Source organism: Hemiscyllium ocellatum, chromosome 3 (genome assembly GCF_020745735.1).
Source record: "Hemiscyllium ocellatum isolate sHemOce1 chromosome 3, sHemOce1.pat.X.cur, whole genome shotgun sequence".
NCBI lineage: Eukaryota > Metazoa > Chordata > Chondrichthyes > Orectolobiformes > Hemiscylliidae > Hemiscyllium > Hemiscyllium ocellatum.
In genome coordinates this window covers 49378781-49403841 of record NC_083403.1, presented here as the reverse complement: position 1 = coordinate 49403841, position 25061 = coordinate 49378781, and the positions used below count along the sequence as shown (strand labels likewise).

The 25061-nt window shown below is 38.4% G+C and overlaps 1 protein-coding gene across 1 annotated transcript in view; it reads left to right on the top strand.

Annotated features, from left to right (window-relative positions):
* Nucleotides 1–25061, top strand: part of ahi1 (Abelson helper integration site 1) — a 258275-nt gene that overhangs the window by 62614 nt on the left and 170600 nt on the right. Inside the window, exons 7-13 of the mRNA XM_060857049.1 lie at nt 7483–7675; nt 8612–8707; nt 13873–14058; nt 15683–15838; nt 16332–16464; nt 17167–17290; nt 24030–24259. Coding sequence (XP_060713032.1) covers nt 7483–7675; nt 8612–8707; nt 13873–14058; nt 15683–15838; nt 16332–16464; nt 17167–17290; nt 24030–24259 — 1118 coding nt within the window. The remainder of the gene's footprint in view (nt 1–7482; nt 7676–8611; nt 8708–13872; nt 14059–15682; nt 15839–16331; nt 16465–17166; nt 17291–24029; nt 24260–25061) is intronic.

The window sequence follows — 25061 nt, the reverse complement described above, 5'->3', positions numbered from 1 at the left end:
ACAATTAATTATTTTTAAATACGATGCGAAAAAAGAATGCTGTTTCTAGCAGCTGAGGTGGGATTGGTGCTTCAGATTGATGGAGAATGTGTGATTCAGTAATTAGATGTGATCATTAATATCCACCAGACAAAGTCGACAGACGTATCATTTGAATGTTTCATCCAATGAAGCAAATCAGAAAATGCAGCATTCCATCACTGTTCTCTTGTAACACAACTGAAACATTAAAAATGTTGAATCCATTGCCTTCAAAGTTGACAGTGCGATCTGCTGATTAGAGATTATTTGTTACTGAAAATCAGTAGAATGAGGTTCATTAATATTTCCTTTCTTTACAATAGTATGTAGTAAGTGCCATTGTTTAAGGTAATAGTTCTAAAGGGGGTTCAAGGTTAGAGGTTGATGATACAGAATACAAGATTTGACTTCCAAAAAGCAGCAAGTTTTAATCTGTACGTGAATAGAAGCCAATAGCTTCTAAGTGACTCTCATGCATTTTCCCCCGAGTTAAGACATTGCTTGACTTACTGGAATGTTGGAGTTGATATTTCATCTCATTCCACAGGTGGTAAATTGTTCACACTGTTAAAATGTACTTATAAAAAACTGTCTTTTTACTCCTTACTATCTTTTTCTTTTCTCTCAATAAGTTTTTTCTTTCTGTATTTAAAATTAATTTCCCTAACAAGATTAGGCCTCTTGCCCTAAGGGTCTGATCCACCCCATTATGATTGTGTCTGATCTGATTTTAACCTTAACTCTACATTTCCCCACTAATCTTATATCCCCTTACTAATCAAGAATCTGTCTTCTCCCTTAAAAATACAAGAAGTTCTTCTATAATGAGAGTTTATTAAACGCAATTTGGCTGTAACCCGATTAGTAAATTGTGGACGTTTTTTAATAAAGCAAACTCACGTTCGTTGTTACATCATTTCAACCCCAGCACTTCCCTGAACAGCAAAACACAGCCTCAGAATCAGCTCTGCAATCCATTAAACCCAGCTTGAAAGTGGGAATTGTAGTCTACATTGAGAAGGAACTTTGTTTCAAACGGTGGGGGGGGATCTTGAGGAGGGCTGGACTCCCACATCAGCATCACATGGTCAGTTGGCTTGCGTGCTTTCTGGTGACATGCTTTGTGAAAGGTACAGTGCTGTAGTCAGTGATTTTAGTGCTAAAGTGTTAAATATACTCTGTTATTACATTAAAATATATGATTTAAAGATTTACTTAGACTGGGCTATTGTTTGTTTTAGACTAATTATTATTTTTGTTTTACTGATATTTTTGGCAGTTTGCCTTTAACCCTGTTTTTCCCCATAGGCCCCATTATTTATATTGCGTGATTTTCTATAACATGGCGTTGCACAGGAACACAATTGCCACGTTATAGGTAAATTACCTGTATTTAAACATTCTGCATCAATTGCCTTTTTGAGGAAGGAAACTCCAAAAACACTCAACTCTCTGAAGAAAAAGTGTTCCCACCTTGTTTATACCATGACCTCTAGTTCTAGATTCTCCCATAAGAGGAAACATCCAAGGTCAAGATCATAAGACTCTTAAGAGTTTAAGAGCCATGAGGTTTTGCTACAGCTCTGCAAGTCCCTGGTGAAACCACACTTGAAATATTGTGTTCAGTTCTAGTCGGTAAACTATAAGAGAGATACCGAGGCTTTGGAGAGGGTGCAAAGAAAGTTTACCAGGACGCTGCCTGGACTGGAGGGCTTGCCTTATGAAGAGAGGTTGACTAAGCTCGGATTTTTCTCTCTGGAGAGAAGGAGAAAGAGGTGACCTGATCGTGATATGCAAGATAATGAGAGGAATGGATAGAGTCAATAGCCAGAGACTTTTCCCCAGGGCAGGATTGACTGGTACGAGGGGTCATAGTTTTTAAGATATTAGGAGAAAGGTATAGAGGAGATGTCAGAGGAAGGTTCTTTGTGCAGAGAGTTGTGAATGCATGAAATGCATTGCCAGCGGCGGTGGTGGAAGCAGAGTCATTAGGGACATTTAAGCGACTACTAGACATGCACATGGATAGCATTGAGTTGAAGGGTGCGTAGGTTAAGTTTATTTTATTTTACATTAGGATGACCCTCAGCACAATATTGTGGGTCAAAGGGCCTGTTCTGTGCTGTACTTTCCTTTGTTCTCTGTTCTATAAGAGGTAAAAATCAGAGTGGGGTCTTTCAGCCAACAACCTTGCTCTACCATTCAATGAGATCATAACTGATCTGATAATCCTCAAATTCACTTTCCTGCCTTTTCCCTGTACCCCTTGATTTCCTTGTGATTTAAAAATCCGCCTGTCTCAGTCTTGAATATACTTAGCAACCCTGCCTTCAGTGGTAAAGAATTCCACAGATTCACAACCCTCAGAGAAGAAATTCCTCCTCAACTCTACCTTAAAAGGGAACCCCCTTAATCTGAGATTATGCCTCTGGCCCTCGAGTGTCCCACAGGGGAAACTACTTTCAACATCTGCATTCTGGAGTGTGTAGAAAATATCAATAGTTTGAACTCTAGAGATTTAAGTAAAAGAATCCTAACAATTTAAGCTTAATTTTAATAAAGAAGCAAGTGGATTTCCAGGAATGAATACCCCTTTTGTTCAGAAATGAATACCTAGTTAAAGTTTTGTAAGAGATCAATTTATTTTATGTCTGAGCAGAAGCTTTCTCACTCTTCATCCCATGTCAAATTAACCTTTTCCTCATAAATATTCCAATTTGTAGAGGACTGATTGATGGTAATTAGATTATAGACATCGCTGGGAAGATTTTCCCAGGATACTAAGGAGCTAACAGTCATTCAAGGTGATCAGAATAAGGTCCTGAGATGCAGTAGTGGTTCAGCCGATGTTTATAGCAGTCATCATTTTGTAAAAGAGCTAAAACAATCACTGGGAATGCCTTCCCATAGTATCATCAAGCAGGTTGAATGGCATACTGTGACAGAACTTCACCAGGTGCTGGAGCGCCACCTGATGTCGGAAGGAGTGGGAGGCCATCCTCTCATGGAGGCTGTGAAGGTGACAGCCATCTTTATGCAATTGGCTCATTCCAGGAGGAGATACTGGTCCACGTGGAATCTTGCAGTTATGCATCAGCAAATGTATGAGGATGGTGAGCGCTGCCATCTCTGCAGTTTTGCACCTTTTCATTTCATTCCCCCATGGTGAGATCGGTGCTGCAGCCCAGCAGATTCTGAAACTTACCCGAATTTTCCCATGTGCAGGGAACCATCAATTGGGTACATTTGACACTATTACAACACTGTAGAACTCATCAACAGGAAGGTCAGGTAATCTGTGATCATTGTTACTGCTTCCTGGAGGTGTTTACCCACTACCGTGGCAGTTACCATGACTCTTACATCCTGGAACACTGTTGTGCATCTGGTAGATTTGAGAGTCGGGTGCATTGCAAGGCTAGATATGCGGTAGAGTAAGTGATACCCACGGTTACCATGTCGCACCTCACTATCATTGCACAATCCCCTGACTGATGCTGACAATAAGTGCTTCTAGTAAATAAAAGGAAGAGAGAGGTCAAAGTGAACATAGGCCCATTCAAAAATCAATCTGGAGGGAAGGTTATTAGGAACAAGGAAATGCCATTGGAATTAAACAGATATTTTGCTTTAGCCTTCATTGTGGAAGATATTTGTAACATCCTATTAGTAATAAAAAATAAGGGAGAAGAATTAAGTACCATTACTAGATGATCCCCAGTAGGGAGGGATTGCCTTCAGAGCAAAGGCGAAATAGGTTGGGACTCCACTTATTAGAGTGTACAAGAATGAGAGGTGATCTCATTGATACATATAGGATTCTTAGGGGTTTGACAGACTAGATAATGAGGATGTTCCCTCTTGTGGGAGAGTCTAAGACCAGAGAACATAGTCTCAGAATAAAGTAGCACCAATTTAAGTCTGAGATGAGGAGGAATTTCTTAGCTGAGGGTTGAATGCCTTTGGAACACTTTGTCACAGAGAATTGTGGAAGTAGAACCCTTGTGTATGTTTAAGGCTGAGATAGTTACATTTTTGATCACATGGGGAATCAAGGGCTACAGAGGAAAGGGCAGGAAAGTGGATGTGATTTGATTTGATTAATTGTCATATGTACCTATATACAGTGGAAAGTTTTGTTTTGCACTATAGTCAGATCATAACAAACGAGGACACACAAACCGTAGCTTAGACAGAGCAAGGCATACACGTTTACAACTGCTCAGGAGGTGCACAAACGCAAGGTCAACATTAGAATGAAATTAGAGAGGTCCGTTCAGGGAAGAAGCTGTTAATGGACCTGTTGATGCATGTGTTCAAGCTTCAGTATCTTCTGTCTGATGGGATAGGTTAGAAGAGAGTATTATCGGGGTGGGAAGGGTCTTTGATGATGTTGACAGCCATTCCATGGCATCAAGATGTGTAGGTGGAGTTCATGGTTGGAAAGTTGGCTTCCGTGATGGTCTGGGCTGTGCGCAACTTTCCGCAGTCTCTTACGTTCCTGGGCAGCACTGTTACTGTACCAAGCCATTATGCACCCGGATAGAATGCTTTGTATGGTACATCTGCAAATGTTGGTGTGGGCCCCACGCCGAATTTCTTTAGCCTTCCGATGAAGGAGAGACATTGTTATGCCTTCTTGACCTCGTTGAGAAATGTCAGATCGAACATGATCCTATTGGCGGAGCAGGTTTTCGGAGGGGGGCGGGGAGTGAGTGGCCTACTTTTGATCCTATTTCATATGATCTTATTATGCAGGGCACAAATAAAATGCTGCCAGTGCCTTGATCAGGATGATGGTTGAATAGACTGTAGGAGTGCTAAAGACTCCATTGCAATCTGGTATAGTCTGGACAATGTGCTGAGGAACTGGGAGAGCAAGAGCACTGTCTAAGGTGGAAATTAAGGATGTTGGGTAGGAGAAAGCTGTCCTTGTCTGTGACAGAGTTTAGCTGGGTTGGGCACTACAAGCCAGACAGAATATCATTGTTACTTACTGCAATAGTTAAGAAATAATACAGCACATAATTATGTTGCAAAATATTTGTTGCTCATTACGCTTAAGTCTAGTTTACACTGTGGGGTGAACTTTAGCCTGTATTAGTTTTGTTTGTGGGAGAAAGTGAGGACTGCAGATGCTGGAGATCATAGTTGAAAAATGTGGTGCTGGAAAAACACAGCAGCCAGGCAGCATCCGAGGAGCAGGAGAATCGACGTTTCAGGCATAAGCCCTTCTTCAGGGCTTATGCCCAAAATGCCAATTCTCCTGCTCCTCGGATGCTGCGTTGGTTTTGTTTGTGTTTGCTTTTGCTTTCAAAAATTAAATCTGATGTCCGGATTTGTCTATTTACTTCCATGTATATGATGTTCCCCTATCTCACATTGACAAGCTGTGAGTCAACAGAAGGCTTTGGGCAAGATAGCACTGACTTGGTGGTTGTTCAGGTAGAATGTAGCTACATACAAGTAAAGTGTGGTGTGGTGATTAAACTGTGAGTAAGGTAAGAAAATGTGGTTAATGTAGGAGGAGTTTGCCAGTCATGCCATGGGCAGTGTTGTCCTGTGTATGTGTACTGATATACTTCCAGTGAGGTGCAGTGCCGGACTATCAATGCTTGTGCAGGTGCGCAATGGCTTTTCAAAGAAGGTGCAAGCACACGATGTGTCAATCTTTTCAGCAGACGTCCATTGAGTAGTGAATTGTTCACGGAGTGGTGTGCGGCAAGATTAGACCAAAATCGAATGTGACAGATGCCATAGGGGTGAGTTTGATAAGATACAGTGAAAGAAGTCACTCGGCAATGTGGCAAAAAACCCTCCAGAAGCCTCAACACAACTTGGACTTAACCAAAAAAGACATTAAACTATCATTGTCATAAAAACAAATCTGTTTCACTAATACCCTCTAGACAAGGAAATTTGCTGTCTTTACATCATCTGGTCTATATGCAACTGCAGAGGCACGACAATGTGATTGACTCTGAACTGCCCTCTGAAAAGGCCTATAAGGATATTCCCCAACCTTTTCAGCATCAAGGTACATAAGGCTGCAAAACTGAGTGGATTTCTCTTCTCCTGAGCAGATACTGTCATCAGTAATCAATGTTGAGGCTACGGAGGAGATCAAAAACATGGGCACACAAATTTTGCAATATACATGCCAATTGAAAACCACTGGCCTAGAAAGTCTCACTGTTCAGCGGCAATAAATGGATGCTCACATTCCTTGAAAGAAAAGGATAAAAAGCTTTCTTGTTTTCCAGTAGCAACAATCCCACTGCATTCTCACTTCTGAATCAAGAGGAGTTAAGTCCCACTCAAATATCCAAGCTGATACTCTCATGAAATCAGAGGTAATGCCACAATCTTGGCATTGCTGAACTGTGGGCTTATTCACCCTTACTGGTGAATAGAAAAGAACAACGACACTATTTCTGTCTGACAAACGATTCAAGACTACCACTCCCTTTTAAAAATATCATTGTATAATGATTTATCACATTTCTATTTATTGGAACATTATGGCAATGGCGTCATTTCAGAAGTGTTTAATTAACTATAAAGGGGTCTTGGATGGTTTTATGTTGTGAAAGGCCCAATGTGAATGCAAGTTCTTTTACTTTTATCTTTATTCATCTCTTTTTGAAAATAATTTCGTCCCTCTTAACTATGTACCCGACTCTATATCACTTTTATATGAATGAACCCCAACTCTCCCAAATCACACCACTGTTCACCCATTGATGTCAGTGTTTTTATCATTTACAAACAAGTTAGTTGTCCTAATTAATGCATTTCTTCTAAATGGTTGATATTTGTAATCTGGTTTCTAATAGCTTAGTGCCATTGATGAGCTCATTTGTTTGTAGTTATGTGGGGTTTGGCCCTTTCCCTTTTTCTGAACAGGTGGTAACATTTTGATACCCTCCACTCATCTAACACACTTTTGTATCCAAAAGGGTGTTTGAAAGTTTGTAGTCTGATACTTTCTGAATACGCTTAGCATTCATATCATAACTTCAAATTAACTTCTGTTTCTAATTCTTAGCTCTGATAATGTCAGAATAATACTGCTCAATTCAAATTGGTTGTACAGATTGTGTTATTGATAAGGCAAAGATCAAAAGCAGTATATCATGAAACCTATTGATTGAGACATCTTTTTACGATGAAAATGAAGACATACTGGCCTCTAACTTGAAGAGTTAGTTATTTTTAAAGAAAATAACCTCTTGGACTAACAAGTTGTAGTCTGGTTTAAACAACTTTGGCTAGTGTAGGCTAAATCAATTTAAAATGTTACCATTGTGCAATGTTTAAGCCTTTGAAGCTAATATGACCAATTTGTTAAAATACTCGGATTTATTATCAAAAACATTGTTGGAATAAAAAGCTCTTGAGATTTGATTCTTTAAGAATATTTCCTTCTTTACCATCATTCCAATTGTTTTATGTTGATAGCAATCGACCTGTCACTTCATATTACGAGCAAGAGAACGTGGAACACATCCTTCCCATCATGACACAGCCATACGATTTTAGGAAAAATAAATCAGCAATTCCAGCATGGGAGGAGCAAATTATATTCAATGAGCGATTTGGTTATTTTCTTCATGAATTTATGGATTCGCCTTTTAGTCTTCTGTTCTTTGAGGTATCAAAAGATTGGGGTTTGATTCTGATACACTGATTTAATCTGTGCTATATCATCTTTAACTTTTTATATGCAGATGAGACCAAAGTGAATGGTATAGTATTCTTTAGAATGGGTGAGTTTTATTTTAATGTTTTAAAACAGTTTAAATGTATTCATGCTCATCAAAATGAGAGTTAAATCTTGAGTGTAGAAATTGCAGTTGAACCAGTGATATAACCCTTTGTTTCTCATTGTTTTGTTGACTTCACTGTTCATTGTCATTAGAGATGTACAGCACGGAAACAGACCCTTCAGTCCAACACGTCCATGCTGACTAGATATCCTAACCTAATCTAGTCCCATTTGCCAGCACCTTCCTCTTCATACACCCATCCAGATGCCTTTTAAATGTGTTGTAATTGTACTAGCCTCCATCACTTCCTCTAGCAGCCCATTCTACACAAGCACTACCCACTGCGTGAAAAAGTTGCCCTTTAAGTCCCTTTGAGACCTTGCCCCTCTTAGCCTGAACTTATACCATCAAGATCTGGACTTACTCACCCCAGAGAAAATACCTTGTCTATTTACCCTATCCGTGGCCCTCATGATTTTATAGACCTCTAAGTTCACCCCTCAGCCTCCGATGTTCTGGGAAGACAGCCCCAGTCTAATGAGCCTTTCCCTCCAAACCTTCCAACCCTGACAACATCCTTGTAAATCTTTTCCGAACCCTTCCAAGTTTCACAACATTCTTCCAATAGGATTCTTTGATTCTATAGTGACCTTTTTTTTTCTTCCTGCGTTATTGATTTATGAACAGCAGTTTCTATAAAGGCCTGTTAACAATCAGCTTTTCAGTATTTAACCTATATTTTAGAGCCACTTTGAACTGGATATTATCTAGTGTTTGTTTGGTTTCTTTGCAGCTCTTATAAGATATTTTAATGTTTACAGATCCTTGAATTTGTAAGTATGGATGAAGCCAAAGCCAACTATGCAACTCAAAGTAGTGAAGGAGGTTGGCGAAAAATAGCTTGGGCATTTCTGAAGGTAATGAATTATGGATATAGTTAAATTCTGAAGCAAAGCAGGCAGCTGCCTGCAGTATTTTCAAGATCTTGGTCGATGTTTGGCTCTGATTTAGTTTGTATAAATACAGCAATTGCTTTTCCAGTGCTATTTTTATAATTACTCACAGCTTAATTATATTTGGAATATTGCCACTTTTAGGAAAAGCAAATTGTGTATGCTAAATGAAAGGGAATATCCTCTTTGGCTGCTGAATTTGCTGCATAAGATGTTTGCTTTCTTTGCCACTCCATGGCACCATCCCAAAGGTTATCACTTCAGATGCCTGTACTCAAGATTGAGGCCATCACTGACTATCCCTGTGTACTTTCAAACTTCATGTACCATCTAAGATTCCACTACTCAGTATCTGTCCTTCGACTACTAAAGACCTGATGGATGCATTTCATTACCAGGATAGCTTGCTGGGGCCTTTAGAAATTGCTGGTGATATCTTGGCAGCTGTGGTCAAGCCAGGAAAGTTAGTTCCAGATGATTTTGAAAAATAACCATGTAAAGGATAGCATGCTGTGACTGGGTTTGCTACTGCTCTGTCTCTCAACAGTTGGACACTCACATGTCAGTAATGACACTCGGGTTTCATCTACAAATGTTGCTTTTGATTTGACTTGTATTGGGTTGAATCCATAATGACTCATTTATTCCTGTTATTTCTCAGTTAATTGCTTCTTCCAAAAAGTATACTCTTAAAAATCACAACCGAATGAACTCACCACTTTCCTGTGATGTTACTGTTTTTCCAATCAGCAGTGTCCCAAAGCTGCAGCTGTAAGAACTAGGACGTCCTCTCTCTTCTGTGTTGAAGCTGAAGCTGAAGTGATGCGGCCTGATCCTGGGCTTCAGTATATCTCTTGTTGCATCCCTCTCTCTGAGCTCACTGATGCTCAGTTTGGGATTTGCGAAGACAGCTCCTGACCTCATTGCAGCATTTGTTCAAAAATGAACAAAAGAGCTGAATTCTAGAAGTGAGATGAGAGTGACTGCTCTTGATATCAACACTGCATTTGATCAAGAGTGGCATTAAGAAGCCCTTGCAAAAATGAGGACAGTGGGAATCAGGGGACAGTCTCCACTGTTTGGACTCATGCCTGGTACAAAGAAAGTGATTAGATTGTACAGTTTCATTCATCTCAGTTCCTAAGATATCTCTTCAGGAGTTCCTCAGGGTAGAGTCCTATGCCCAACTATCTTTATCTGCATCATCAAAGGCTTTTCCTCTACTATAAGGTCAGAAATGTTCACTAGTAATTGCTCAAAGTTCAGTACCAATTGCAACTCCTCATATACTCATGAAGTAGTCCATGCCCAAATGCAGCAAGATTTGGGTAATCTCCACGTTTGGGCTGACAACTGGAAGTAACATTCACACCACACAAGTGGCAGGTAAAGATCATCATAAACAAGAGTGAATCTGACCATGTTCTCGTGATATTTAATGGCATTACTATCATTGAATCCCCACTGTCAACATCCTTGCGTTTATTGTTGACCAAAAACCAAAATGGACTAGCCATATAAATAATGTGGCTACAAGAACAGGCCAGAGGCTAGGAGTTCTACAGTGAGTAAGTTGCCTTCTGAGTCTGGGAATCCTACAGTGACAAACTTGCCTCCTGACTCCTCAAAGCCTGTTCACCAACTACAAAGTACAAGTCAAGAGTGTGATAAAATACTTCCCACTTGCCTAGATGAGTCAGCTCTAACAACATTCCAGAAACTTGACACTAGGACTAAGCAACTTGCTTGGCTGGCAATATATCTAGAAAAACCCAGTGCCTCTACCATGATGCTCTGGAGCAGCAGTGTATACTATTTACAAGGTGCATTGCAGAAATTTACTCGGGCTGCTTAGAGAGCACTTAGTAAACACAAGTGCATGACAGTTTAGGAGTTCAAAGGCAACAAATAAATGGGAACATCTCAATCTACAAGTTTTCCAAGCCACTCACCATCCCAACTTGGAAATATATAGCTGTTCCTTCAGTATAACAGGGTCAAAATCCTGGTACTCTTTTCCCAGTGGCATTAGGGTCTACCTATGCCAAATGGACTGCAGCTGTTTAAAAAAAGGCAGTTCACCACCATGCTGTCAAGGGCAACTAACAATGGGCAATAAATGCTGGCTTAGCAAGCAAAGTTCACGTCCCATGACTGAATAAAATAGAAACCTGAAAATCTGAACAAATGGATGCAAGCAAGGTTTTAAATACATTATCATAACCTGACTATTTTCATCTAGAAATTTGTTGTCAAAGTTTAGATGCATTTTTGTTGTTTCCTGGCTAACCTGGTAAATTATTGTCTTGTGATTAGATTTGTGTCTTGGTTTGTGATATGGAGAGTTATGTGGTGCACATGTAAACCAGAATCTCTGCAAGTTGTGTTTTCCTACATCTGAAAGCTATTAGTGGACTACTGGGTTAGAGCCATAGAGTTTTACAGCAAGGAAAGAGGCCTTTTGGCTCATCATGTCCATGTCAATGTCAATCATCAATACCTATCTACTGTAGTCCCATTTTCCAGCACTTTGCCTATAGACTTGTATGCTATGATACTTCAAGTGATCTTCTAAGTATGTTTTAAATATTGTGAAGGATCCTGCCAGTGCCATCCTTTCAGGCAGCAATTTTCAGATACCCACCACCCTCTGGGTGAAAATAATTCTTCTTTAAATCCACTGTAAACCCTTTCACTTTAAATTTATATCCCCTGGTTATTAATCCATCAATGAGGGGAAAGTATTACTTCCTTTATACTCTATTAGTGCTCCTTATAATATTGACCACCTCAATCAGGTCCTCCCTTGGCCTCCTCTGCTCTATAGAAAACAATCTGAGTCTATTTAATCTCTCTTTATAGTTAAAACGCACCTGTCCAGGCAAAAAAAATGGTGAATCTCCTCTGCACCCTGCCTGGTGCACTCACATCCTTCTTTTTGTGTGACAGCCAGAACTGGGCACAGTACCCCAGCTGTGGCCTATATAACATCTTATGCAGCTCCACAACAACCACTCTGTTTTTATATTCAAAGCCTCGACTAATAAATATCTTCTTAACCACCTTATCCACCTATCCTGTTCCACGAAAGGATCCATGGACATACACGTCAAGGTCCCTTTATTCCTCTATATTTCCTAGTGTCTTTCCATTTATCGCATATTCCTTTGCTTTATTGGTCCTTTCAAATTGCAGTACTTACACTTTGAAGGATTAAATTCCTTTGCCATTTCTCTGCCACCTTACCAGACTGTCTATACCCTCTGTAGCCTAAGGCTTTCCTCCTCACTATTTACTATTCTGCCAATTTTCATGTCTGCAAACTTGCTCATCACACCTTCTATATTCATGGTAAGATAATTAAGTTACATGCAACAATAAGAACACCAGCACCAAACCTTATGCTATTGGATGCAGACACATTGATACAAAAATAACTCTCAATCACCATGCTCTCCCTCCTATCACTAAACCAATTTTGGATCAGATTTACCAAATTTCCCTGGATTTGATGGGTTTTCCATGCAGAACCTTGTCAAAATCCTTACTGAAGTCCATGCAGACTACATCCATTCATCATAGCTCTTTGAAACATTCAGTCAAGCTTGTCAGGTCTCCTGACAAAACCATACTGACTACCCTTGATTAATCGTTGCCTCTCATAGTTCTGTACCTCAGAATCGTTGCCTGTAGTTTTCCTGTAACTGATGTTAGACTCACTGATCTGTAATTCCCAACTTTATCCTTACCACCCTTTTTGAATAAACATACCACAATAACTGTCCTCTAGTCCACTGGCATCTCTCCTATGTTCAAAGAGGGTTTTAAAATTAATATTAGGCTTCCTGCAATCTCCTCTTTGCCTCCCACAATGACTTGGTGACTAATCCAATTTTAAGCCTGCTAATACCTGTTCTCTCTCAATTGTAAGTTATTGAAGTATATTATTGCCCTCTTCCCTGATTTCTGTACCTTTATCGTTCTTCTCTAACTTGAGTACGGATGTAAGGAACTTGTTTAAAACCTCACCTATGTTTTCTGGCTCCACCTGTGGTTTGCCACTTGGCCCCACACGTTCATTGGTTATGACTTTCCCCTGATCTTCTATACTTATGAAATGTGTTTGGGCTTTCCTTTATTTTACCTGTCGGTGTTTTTTTCATGGCCCCTTCTTTGCTTTCCTACTTTCAATTTTAAGTAACTCCCTGCACTTTCCATATGCCCCTAAGGCTTCTGATATTCTGAGCCGTTGATATCCACCATAAACTCCCTTTTTTAACCTTTATTTAATTCTGTACATCCACAATATTCTGGGTTCTCTGGAATTTTTGGTTCCACAGTTCACATTTTACGGGACCATGTTGGCCCTGCATTTTCACTGTTTGCTTTTTGAAAGGCTCCCATCGCTTTGGTGTAAATTTTCCTACAGGCAGCTGCACCAAATCCATTTTGGTCAGTCTTTCATAAAATTAAAATTAGTACTCCCCCAGTTCAAAAAATTTATTTCCTTTAACTTTTATTTCCTTGTCGTTTTACTTGACTACCTTATCAAATTGTGGTCATTGTTGCCAAAATGTTTTCCCATCGACACTTCTACCACTTGCCCAGCTTTGTTCTGCAGTATTACCTACACAGACACAGATTGGCCTGAAATTCCTAAAGCTGGAAATAAACAGTCTAGGTTTTATCTGGTAAATTCCATTTCATTTGCTTGAGCATTTAATTCTTTGTATGAGGCTTCTTCTTTCAAACTTTGTTTCTCATATTAAGGGTATGTGCTGCAAAGTTGAAGAATTCCTGACCTTCAGTGGGAAATCAGAAACTGGTGTTCTAATTGAGATCTTCAGAAAAGTTCTAAACCTTTCCTAAATGGCAGTAATTCGTTCTGAGAGAGGATTGATGACTTTATCCTGAGGCTAAGCTACACTTCTGTCAAGACAGAAATTAAAGAATGATGTTTTTCTTCTTTCCTGCAGTGGATTATATCTCTGACATAGAGGAAGTGGAGTGGGCCCTGAGGAATTTGGGCACGTTGTCTTTATGTATTCTCATATGTTTGTGATTGTTCCAATTTATGCTTCAGTTAGTTTGTCCCACATGTGAACATAGACTTCTCTGTTGTTTCATAGCTGGTGGGTGCTAATGGAGTGTTGAATATTGATCGAAAACTGCGCCTGCAGTTATATTATCCACCTGTAAAAATCAAGAAGCTTTCCAATTCCATTGATGTATTTGAATGGTGGAAGAAACGCCCTTGGAATCATTACCCTTCAACTTTGTACGTTACAGTGAAAGGCTTAAGGCTACCTCAAAATGTGAGTGTTTTTTAAGATCCTTTGAAAGGCTAAACACATTGTTGTACATTTCCTGGATATGTGAATTGCTTTTAACATTTTGATTGATAGGTATTTATTTTACAAATTGCTTTTTTTTCTCTTTCTAAAGCATTTTTAAAGAAGACCTGTAAAAACCTTTCATAACCTTTTTTTCTTGTAGTCTGATCTGGAACATTACTTTAATAAGGATCTTAATGATGCTACTTGTCAGTAACTCTAAGATACTGATTAAGTTAACAGAATCTTAATAGCAGTTATATATTTTAGTAAAAAGCCCACTATTTTTTCTTTTGAAGACATTTGATATGGTGCAACACAACAGGTCATAGAATAAAAAGGTTGCAGCAATGTGGATACAAAATTGATTGAGTGATTAAAAAAAAACAGCGATTAATGGTCGATGGATATTGATCAGGATGAAGGAACATTCATGCTGGATTTTGTGAACGTTCAGTGTAATGATGCTTGATATATATAAATATTTGAGATCTTGGGTGTGCAGGGGCAGTTTCAAAGTTTTCAGATGCCACAAAACTTGGATGAATGTGAGGAGACTGTGTAGTACTCCAGAAGGACATAAACAAGTTGCTGGAGTGGGCAGATAGGTAGCAGATGAGTTTCAATATAGCGAGATGTGAGTTTATGCATTTTGGTAGGAAGAATATTGAAAGACATTATAAAATAAGGGATATAATTTTAAGTACGGGGGGGAGGTTGCAGGAGCAGACAGACCTGGCTGTAAAAGTACATAGATTATTGAAATGGCAGGACAGGTACAGAGAGCAGTAAGTAAGGTGTGCAGTATGCTCAGCTTCATTAAGAAGAGCAAAAGGTAGTGTTGACCTTGTACAAGAAGCTTGTTTGACCTCAGCTGTCGTATTGTGCACAATCCTGGGTGCCACATTTTAGGAAGAAGTGAACGCATTAGCGAGTGTGCAGACGTCAATTAGAAGAATGCTTCCAGGGATAAGGAATAAGGAACTTCATTTATAAGGATATACTGAAGAAGTTAACTCTGTTCTCCTTGGAGAGAAGAAGTCTAAGACGAAATATGATCGAAATTTCAAAGTCATGAGTGGGCTAGATAAAGCAGATAAGGAAAAACAGTTTCCGCTTGTAAAAGAAACAAGAACAAGAGGGCATAGATTAAAGCAATCTGCAAAAGAAGCAAGAGTGACGTGAGGAAATAGTTTTACTCATGTGTACTTAGGATATGGACCATACTGCCTGGAAGTATGGTGGATGTAAGTTCAATTGAGGCACTGAAGGGAGCATTGGATGATTGTTTGGATAAAAGTGATGTGCTAGGCCGTGGGGCAAAAAATAAAAGATTGGCTTTAGAAAATGAAGCTCATTTAATGAGCTAGTATATACATTAATAGCCAAATAATCTCCTTGTGCACTGTAACATTTTTGTGATTTGTGAACAATACATAAGTGAAACATAAAAGACAACTGAAGCAAGTCCTGTTCAATAGATTTTCTAAGTTTCAACTGCGACTAGACTTCAAAAACACTCTATTGACTTTAGGATGCCCTAAGGCAATGAAAAGCACAGTGTGAAATGCAAGTTCTTCTTTAAGTAGTTGTGCCTTTTAAATAGGTAAATCCCTCTGTACGTTCCATGATGGCTGTTCAACGAGAACAAGGCACTATCTCATTCAATGATCTTCAAACTGAGCTGGCACAAGGAGCTGTTTCATCAACTCTAGATTACCAGAAGTTGGATCTTTTGAAGTGGACTAGACTACCTGGACAGGTAAATTGAGCTCACTTAACTTATGCTGTGACTGCAACAGAAATAGAACCAATCATGGAAGGCGTAAAATGGGTTATTGCCCATTTTGTACTATCACTCGGAGTCAGTTAGCTCAGTTGGTTGGATGGCTGATTTGGACTGCAGAGTGACGCCAACCATGTGGATTAAATTCCTGCACTGGCTGAGGCTACCATGATGGAGTCTTGTTCTAGACACCTCCTCTCACCTGGGGTGTGCTGACCCTCAGGTTAAACTACCATCACATTTCTCTCTCTCAAAAGAGAGAGCAACCCTGTAGTCCGATAAGACTATGACAACTTTACCTTTTTATTATCACCAAAAATAAAACCTCCACTTCATATCTAAATTTTATTAATTTTTTGTGTTAACTTTTTCCTTCTAAAGTACTCTCCTGAATGCTGCTTACATGTTACCTTACTTCTCTAATGACAGTGCTGACATATAAAATTTACAATGTGACCACTTCCTTTAGGTTTGTCGTATTCCAAACAAGCTTTTGCTATCATTTCGAGGAGGACAGACAGGATGTTACTTCATACAATTTTCTCACGATGGAAGAAGTTTGGCAGCATCATGTGCTGACCGAAAAGGCCATTTTATTATGGGTGAGAATTATCAAAAGTGAAGGAAAAATAAGGGGGAATTAGTTTTTATTGTAGCAATTCTGTACATGTTATAATCATGTGCTATATTATATGTTTGACTGTCAATACTTTTTGCCAGTGATCTAGGTCTGAATATCAATCAACAATTAGAAAAAAAATCTACTGTTGTTCTTCAGTTATGTCTTCTCGGCTACAATTTAATCTCCTAAAGTTTCAGGATTTTAAAATGGCACTTCGAAGCTTAAAGTTTTAAATCTTATTTTGTATGTTTACATCCACTTTCTTTTGGCATGAATGATTTTGCAAACTCACACAGAATTCTCTAGTGTTTTTAGCAGTCATTGTTGTATATACAATGCTCATGGAGCCACCACCTTTGCTTGAGAAAAGGAAGGCCATCCAAGGTAGACACCAGCAACACTCCTACTCCAGTCCTGCGTCACATTGTTTTTAATGTAAAAGCAAAACTTTCAAAGTGATACAGATGCCTACACTGTTACATAAAATATAAAATGACTTGTCTGCACTAAATAAGAAAGCAAAAATGCATTTCTTTCAAAATTAATTATTGTACAATTAATTGCAAAATTATTATGCCAAAAAAGTGATGAATTTTTCTTGAGAAATTGAAAATGTGGTTACAAATAATTGACACTGTCCAATTTGACTGACTACTTTGTGCTTTTTCATTTAATGATTTAGTTTATGAAATTCCTTCTGGGCACCTATTAGGAGAATTAAATGGACATTTTAACATTGTGTACTCTCTATGCTGGTCAAATGATGATAAAACCATTCTCTCAGCATCATCGGATGGTACAGTAAGGTTAGTGCTCGTTTCAAATTAATTTCTTCTGATAGAATGGACTAACTCCTTAAACGTACTGCAACTTTTTTATTTGTTGCAATCTCTTTGCCTGAAGCTATTGATTCCATTCCCTGTTTAGAATACCACTGATGCTGTCACTCAAAAATAGCTCACCAATGTCATCATCATTTTTCTATAAAACAATAAAGATTTGAGATTGCTGCTGCTTACTGTTTGTTTGAACTTTTGAGTGTGAAACCTGGGATATGGCACCTAATTTTTATCTCAAATCCACAACTCAGCTTTGAAATAAAAATGTTTTTCAGCAACTACTTCAACAAGGTTTAAATTCGAAGTTCGTACTTCAAACTGAGGTATGCAGCTTGTTGAGTGGCAACAGAGTTTAGCTTTGTTATTGACTACTGGCTTTCACACGAAGGAGGAACGAGAGTAGGCCATTCATTTCTTCGAGCTGATCTGCCATTCAATAAGATCATGACAAAAGATCTCATCTTAACCAGAACTCTACATTCCAACATATCCCTGATAATCTTTCAACATTTTGATAATCAGTTTTATTTACTTTTGCCTTGACATATGAACAAGGAACAAGAATTTGCCCTTTGAGCTTGCCCCACAGTCAATAATGTCATGACTGATCTGCTTTTAACCTCAACTCCTATACAACCCCAATAATCTTTCAGCCCTGAGTAATCAAGAATCTGTCTACTTCTGTCCTAAGAATATTTAAAGATTCTGCATCAACTTCCTTTTGAGAAAGAGAATTCCAAAAACTCTCAAGTCTCTAAAGAGAAAAATATATTTCCTCAATTCTGTCTTAAATGGACAACCCCTCATTTTTAAACTGTGATGTCTAATTCTAGATTCTCTAACAAGAGGAAGCAAATTTTCAACATTCACCTGGTCAAGTTCCATCAGAATCATCTATGCTTCAATTAAGTCACTTCTGACTTTTCTAAACTCTACAGGATACAGGCCTGGCCTTGTGTAGCCTTTCCTCATAAATCACTCCTCATTTCAGGTATTAGTCTAATAAACATTTCTCTGAACTGCTTCCAATACACTATTGTAAGTACAGTGTCTGGTTCTATACACAGTGCTCCAGTGTGGTCTCACCAATACACTATATCGCGGATGTGTAATCACCCTATTCTTGCACTCAATTCTTGCAATAAGACCTCCCTGATTACTTGCTGCACCTGCATATTAACCTGCCGCAATTCATACACCAAGACACCCAAATTTCTCTGCAACTCAGAGCTCTGCGGCATCTTACCATTTAGATAATATGCCTTTTTTTTTATTCTTTCTGCCAAAGTGAACAATTTCATGCTTTTCCACATAGAGTCGTGCAACACTGAAACAGACCCTTCAGTCCAACCGGTCCGTGTGGAACATAACCCCAAACTAAGCCAGTCCCACCTTCCTGCTCCTGGTCTATATCCTTCCAAACATTTCCAATTCATGTGCTTATCCAAATGTCGATTAAACATAATTGTACCCACATCCACCACTGCCTTAGGAAGTTCATTCCACATACAAACCATCCTCTGTGTGAAAAACATACCCCAATGTCTTTTTTTAAATGTCTCTCCTCTCACCTTAAAAATATGCCCCCGAGTCTTGAAATCTCCATCCTTGGAAAAAGACCTTTAAAAGCTACCTTTAAACCTGCCTATTGCCCTCATGATTTTATAAACTTCTGTAAGGTCACCCCTCAACCTCCTATGCTTCCTAGCCTATCAAGCCTTTCTTCATAACTCAAACCTTCCCTATCCAGCAACATCCTGGTAAATCTCTTCTGAACCTTCTTAAAGTTAAAAACATACTTCTTATAGTTGGGCATATGATAGTCCATTTGTCCTTTCTTTGCCCACTCACTTAACCTACCTACATCCCTTTATTGGCTCCTTATGTTCTCTTCATAACTCACTTTCCTGCCTATCTTTGTATCATCAGCAAATTTCATTTTCATAACCTTCAGTCCGTTCATCCAAGTCATTTACATGAGTTGTAAAGTTGAGGCCCCAGCATTGTATCCTTGTATCTTGTATCCTTGCCAATATGTTATCCCCACCACCATAAGTTTTAATTTTGTGCAGAAATCTGATCAAACTTAAGTACAGGTACATCCTCTGGTTCTCCTTTATCCACAGCACCAGCTACTCCTTCAAAGAATGCCTGTAGATTAGTTAAACATGACTTTCTCTTTGACTCCTGTCAAACTATGTACTTTTCAGAAGAACTTTTTCTGGTCTGTTTCTGTTGAAGAGGGGATTGTAAATCTGGTGCTGATGTGTCTGCTCCATGGAAAGCAAAGTACATAGCTTTGTTTTTAAAGCAGACAAAAGAAGCTTAATTGGTGGAATCAGACTTGCACAGACCAAGGCTTTTAGTTTTGCTTTCAGTTGCTGAAGAGCTTGAGTTTTTGGAATTGAAGCTGATTGGTACAGCTGTCTCTGTTGCTAGATTCATTCAGTCAGTGTTCCTTCATCTGGACTGGAAGAGGTAGCAAGTGAGGGAAAGCGGTTTTGCTGAATTTGCTTTTGCCAAAAGTGTGTTTAAAAGATGCTGCTGTGTTGGACCAGTTGACGAATGTAGTTAAAATATATGTTATTTTGTTAAGTATTTTGATAGAGTTAAAATTATGCCAATTCTTTATTCTTTCACTACAGTTAAACACAAAGAAAGAAGTGTGTTTTGCTTAAAGTCTGTTGTATGACCAGTCGAATCAAATTTGGAACAAATTGCCTTACACTTGTTCTTAAATAAGATAAAAGTTAGGGTCTAGGCTATCTCCTTGATATGTTTTGAGGGGTTTTGATCTAGTCTGTAACACTTCCTCTTTAGGTGAGGCAATGGTCTTGTTGTATTATTGCTAAACAATTAATTCAGAGACTCAGGTAATGTTCTGGGACCCAGGTTCAAATCCTGCCATGAAAATTGAATTCAGTAAATATCTGGATTAAGCATCTAATGATGATCATGAAATCATTGTCACTTGTCAGGAAAAATCCATTTGGTTTGCTGTTTTTACCTGGTCTTGAGTCATATGTGACTCCAAACCCATAGTAATATTGTTGACTCTTAACTGCCCTCTGGACAATTAGGGATGGGCAATAGCTACTGACCTGTCCAGTGACGCAAACATCCCATGAATGGATTTTTAAAAAAAATCTGTTGACTTTCTTTGATTACCTTGTGCCCTGTTATGTTTTTAAGAATAGCATCATTTTTCCTATGAAAGATATTTAGCTAATTTTTTGAATAAAGAAGTTACATTAGCTGTTTTGCAATCTAAAGGAACTATATTAAATTATCTAATGACCTTCACTGAATCTAATGAGTTATAGAAAATTAAAATCAAAGCATCAACTGTCTCACTTCCAACTCCGTTTAAGACCCTAAGATGAAATCCATCAGGTCAATTAGCAGCTCACTTCACTAGTAATTGTAATTTTCTTGAGTTCTTCCCTCCTTCCAATTCCTGACTTTCAAGTTTATAAGAAGTAAAAAATTATCTCAAGTTCAATTTGGGGAAATTAAAACATGACATGGAATTTTATTGAGAGATTGCTTACAATTTCACTTGTATACTTAGTTTCAGGTGCATTTGCCTATATTGTTGGTATGGCAATGGTGATGTCTGGGACATTGTAAAATACGATTATGTGTGTGTGACCATGTCAGGCTATTGCTTGTCTAGTCTTTATAGTAGCTGTCTCTATTTTGATACAATTCTCAGTTATTAGTAAGGGGGAGAATGCAAGATTGTTCAGGAGCAAATTATTGCAGATTCTGGAACCGCAAATGAAGAGTCATCTTGACTTGAAATGTTAGCTTGCTCTCTTCCGTGGATGCTACTTGACCCACTGTGATTTCCAGCATTTTTTGATTTCAATGCAGAGTTGTTAAGGCTGGGTGTGTTCCGTTGTTTGAGAAGCTAGATCAATGCTAGATGCTTTCATTCCTCACCATAGTCCTATAGTAGATTGATACTGCCGAATGACTTGTTAGTCCAGTTCGAAAGGCATTTAGAGGTCAGCCATGTTGCTATAGGCCAGAGTCACATGTGGGCCAATGAAGGTAACGACAGCAGATTTCCTTTTCTCAAGGACTTTAGATGTGTTTTTCTGACAATTGACAATCCTTTCATAGTCACTGTCACTGAGACCAGCTACTAATTCCAAATTTAATTATTGGATTCACATTCCTCCAGCTGCCTTGGTGTAATTCAAGCCTAGATTCCCAGAATATTAGCCTGGGAATCTAGATAACTGGTCCAGTGGCATTACCACCATACCATCAACCCTGCTGGTGGAATTCTAGCTGAGAGTGTGTGCGCCTAGATCTTGGATGATGTGGCCTGGAAACAATGAATGGATATTGCATACCCCCACAGATGCATTTTCGGAAGGCAAACATATAAAATCAGTCAGGTACCTAGCCTGACATTTCCTTCCCACCTCAAAACACACCCCATATAATGGAGGGTAGTTGCCAAAATCAGCCCATCCACCATATGTAAATAAATATTTAAGCATTATTAAAGGTTCAAGTGACCCTAGTAATATGCTGCTGATTCCACAATATGGTTGGTATGAGTTGTTTTTAAATGTCTACATGAACAAAGGTAGAGAGGATGGAACAGTGGACACTTAATTCATGGGGTTTCCTGCCAACACTTAGCTGACTCTGGTCAATGTTTTAGTCCTCTGATCCAGCAGCTTGTTTTTGTCCTTTTCTTAGATCATAAGGAATGTGCACTTAGATGAGGCTTTTGGGCTGCCATGCTTGTGAAACATTATAGTAGCATTAAGCAAGTGCCTTCAGTTGGCCTCATAATTGGGGTAAGAAGGGCTAAATTCCCCTTCCTAATTACTATTTAGTTGCTCCTGTTGCAAGCTTTGGTGCAAGTTGTATGTAGATATTGGAACCTTGAGAGGTGAAGGGGTAAACATTATTTTAAAAGAAAACTGTATCACACTAACTTGATAGATTTTTGAAGAGGTGACAAATGAAGTTAGAGCAGTGAATGTTGTTAACATGGACATCAGAAAGATGTTACGTTCCGCATGATAGACTTGTTGGCAAGGTGAGATCATATAGAATCCAGGGGGACCTAGCCAATTAGATACAAAGTTGGTTTAAATGTAGGAGACAGAAGGTTGTGCTCGAGGGTTGTTTCACAGACTGAAGGCCTGTGACCAGCAGTGTGCTGTAAGGATTGGTGCTGGGTCCACTGCTTTTTGTAATTTATGTAAATGATTTAGATGCAAATATAGGAGATATGGTTAGTATGTTTGCAGGATGAGTAATTTCAGAGTCCAACGGATTTGTGATCAGATGGGTCAGTGAAGTAAAGAGTGACAGATGGAGTTTAATTTTGATAAATGTGACATGTTGCATTTTGTTAAAGCAAACCAGGGCAGGACTTATACAGTTAATGGTAGAGCCCTGGGGATTGTTGCCCAACAGACATTCTTAGGGGTGTAGGTGCATAGTCCTTTAAAAGCAGGTAAACAAGATGGCATTTGGCACACTTGCCTTCATTCGTTAGTGCATTGAGTATAGGAATTGGGACATCATGTTGCGACTGTACAGGACCTTAGTGAGGCCACTTTTAATTCAATCCAGGTCTACCTGCTATAAGAAAGATGCTGATAACTTGAAAGGGTGCTGACAAGATTTATGGGATATTGCGTTTCAGCTACAGAGAGAGGCAGAATAGGCTGGGGCATTTTTTTTCCCTGGACAGAGGCTGAAGGCTGACATTTTTTAGGTTTATAAAATCACGAGGGGCAAAGATGGAATGAATAGCCAAGGTCTTTTTCTTTGGGTATGGGAGTTCAAAACTAGACGGCAAATATTAAGATAAGAGGAGAAAAAATTTAAAAGAGACCTAAGGGGCAACTTTTTCATGCAGCGAATGGTATGTGTACGGAACAAGTTGCCAGAGGAAGTGTGGAGGCTGGTATAATTACAGCATTTAAAAGACACCTGGATGGGTATATGAATAGGAAGGATTTAAAGGGATATGGGACAAATGCTGTCAAATGGATCTAGATCAGTTTAGGACAGAGATGGGGAACCTTTTCATGTTGTAAGGCTTCATTATGTTAGTTGTAATCTAATAAGGCTGCATCCAAGAAACTTCAATTATATATTCTTCAAAATTCACATTTTTGAAAATTGTGGTAGCCAGTCTGTGAGGATTATTTCGTTGAATTTTCTTTTACTCTCTGAAAATAAAAATAATAAAGGACGAAAAAAACATATTAATAAAAAATAAAAGATTTGTTCTGCAAAATTTGGATTCATTCAAAAGGCCATTCACAATGGCCAAGAAGGCCGCAGGTTCCCCACCCCTGGTTTAGGATATCTGGTTGGTGCGGACAAGTTGGATCAAAAGTTCTGTTTCTGTACTGTGTGGCTGATACCTACTCAAGTGTTTCTTATTTAACATTGTGTCATTGTAACTTAATGCTTCTTCACATCTTTCCCTGAATCAGTAATTAAGAACGATTGACCTAATATAGAGATCAGCTGGAATAGCGCATCAATATTATATAAAATTGTAATTTTAAATATACATTGTTGATGTAACTTAAATAATAAAGATGTAGTTACTGGAAAAAAAAACTTTTGTCTTTTGAATGTTCGAATTACTTTTGCATATCATACGATTTTTAAAAAAATCTGAATTAACATTTCCTGATGTGTTTACTCTTTTCAGGGTTTGGAATACAGAAAACTATCAGAGTCCAGCTGAAAAGATCCTTCCACACCCTTCATTTATTTATACTGCAAAATATCACCCATTTGTGCAGTACCTTGTAGTTACAGGAGGTTATGATTCCATCATCCGTGTCTGGAATATAAATGTGAATGAAGTGAATGGTCAGTTGCTTCAGGAATTTGATGGTCACAAGAGCTTCATTAACACACTGTGTTTTGATGCTGAAGGTTAGTTCATATTTACTGTGTTCTATTTATATAACAAAAAGTTTTTTGAAAATTGTGAGCCAGCAGCTTTATCATTATTCTGAAGATGTATTTTACTATGTCTAATACACCTTGTGTATAATGACGGTGGTTGATTCAGTTATTTTGTATAATCTGATGCTACAGGAATGCTTTTAAACAACCTAAACAGTGAAACCCATTACTTAATTAATAAAAGTGCATTGTTTTCTTCTTTTAAACTTTAGTATAGTTCATCAAAACATTCATAACATGTATAATTTATCCAGCAGCAACATTTTTTAAAAATTCTGTGCTATTTTGGTGTGGGTATTGGTTATTGACTCCAAATCACAAAAGTTAAATCTCACAAATGACAGAGTCATTTTGGGTTAAAGGATATAAATTGAAAAGTTTAGCTGTTCTGATGATTTCTGGGAAGACTTTGGGCACAGCAGGAAAATGAATATAGTGCAGAGTGTTTTTGATGAAATTCTAGATCATATAGAATTGTTGAACTTATCCAAGTTCAGGAATTTAAAGTTGTTCCAGAATATGATTAATGGATTGAGATTTTTCATGATTTCTCTCTCTGGTCCTGTATTTATAACACCATATTTGTATTTTCAGCTGTCTCCCTATATACTTCAGGTATACATTCCTCCACAAGTTCCAAAAGACGAAAGATTTTCAATTCTAAACAGTCAGCAACATTAACACTTTCTCTGGATCTGTTCCACTACTTTATCCCATTAGACGTGAAGATAAAGCTTCCTATATGCCTGTTAAATTTAAGTTCTTGCTA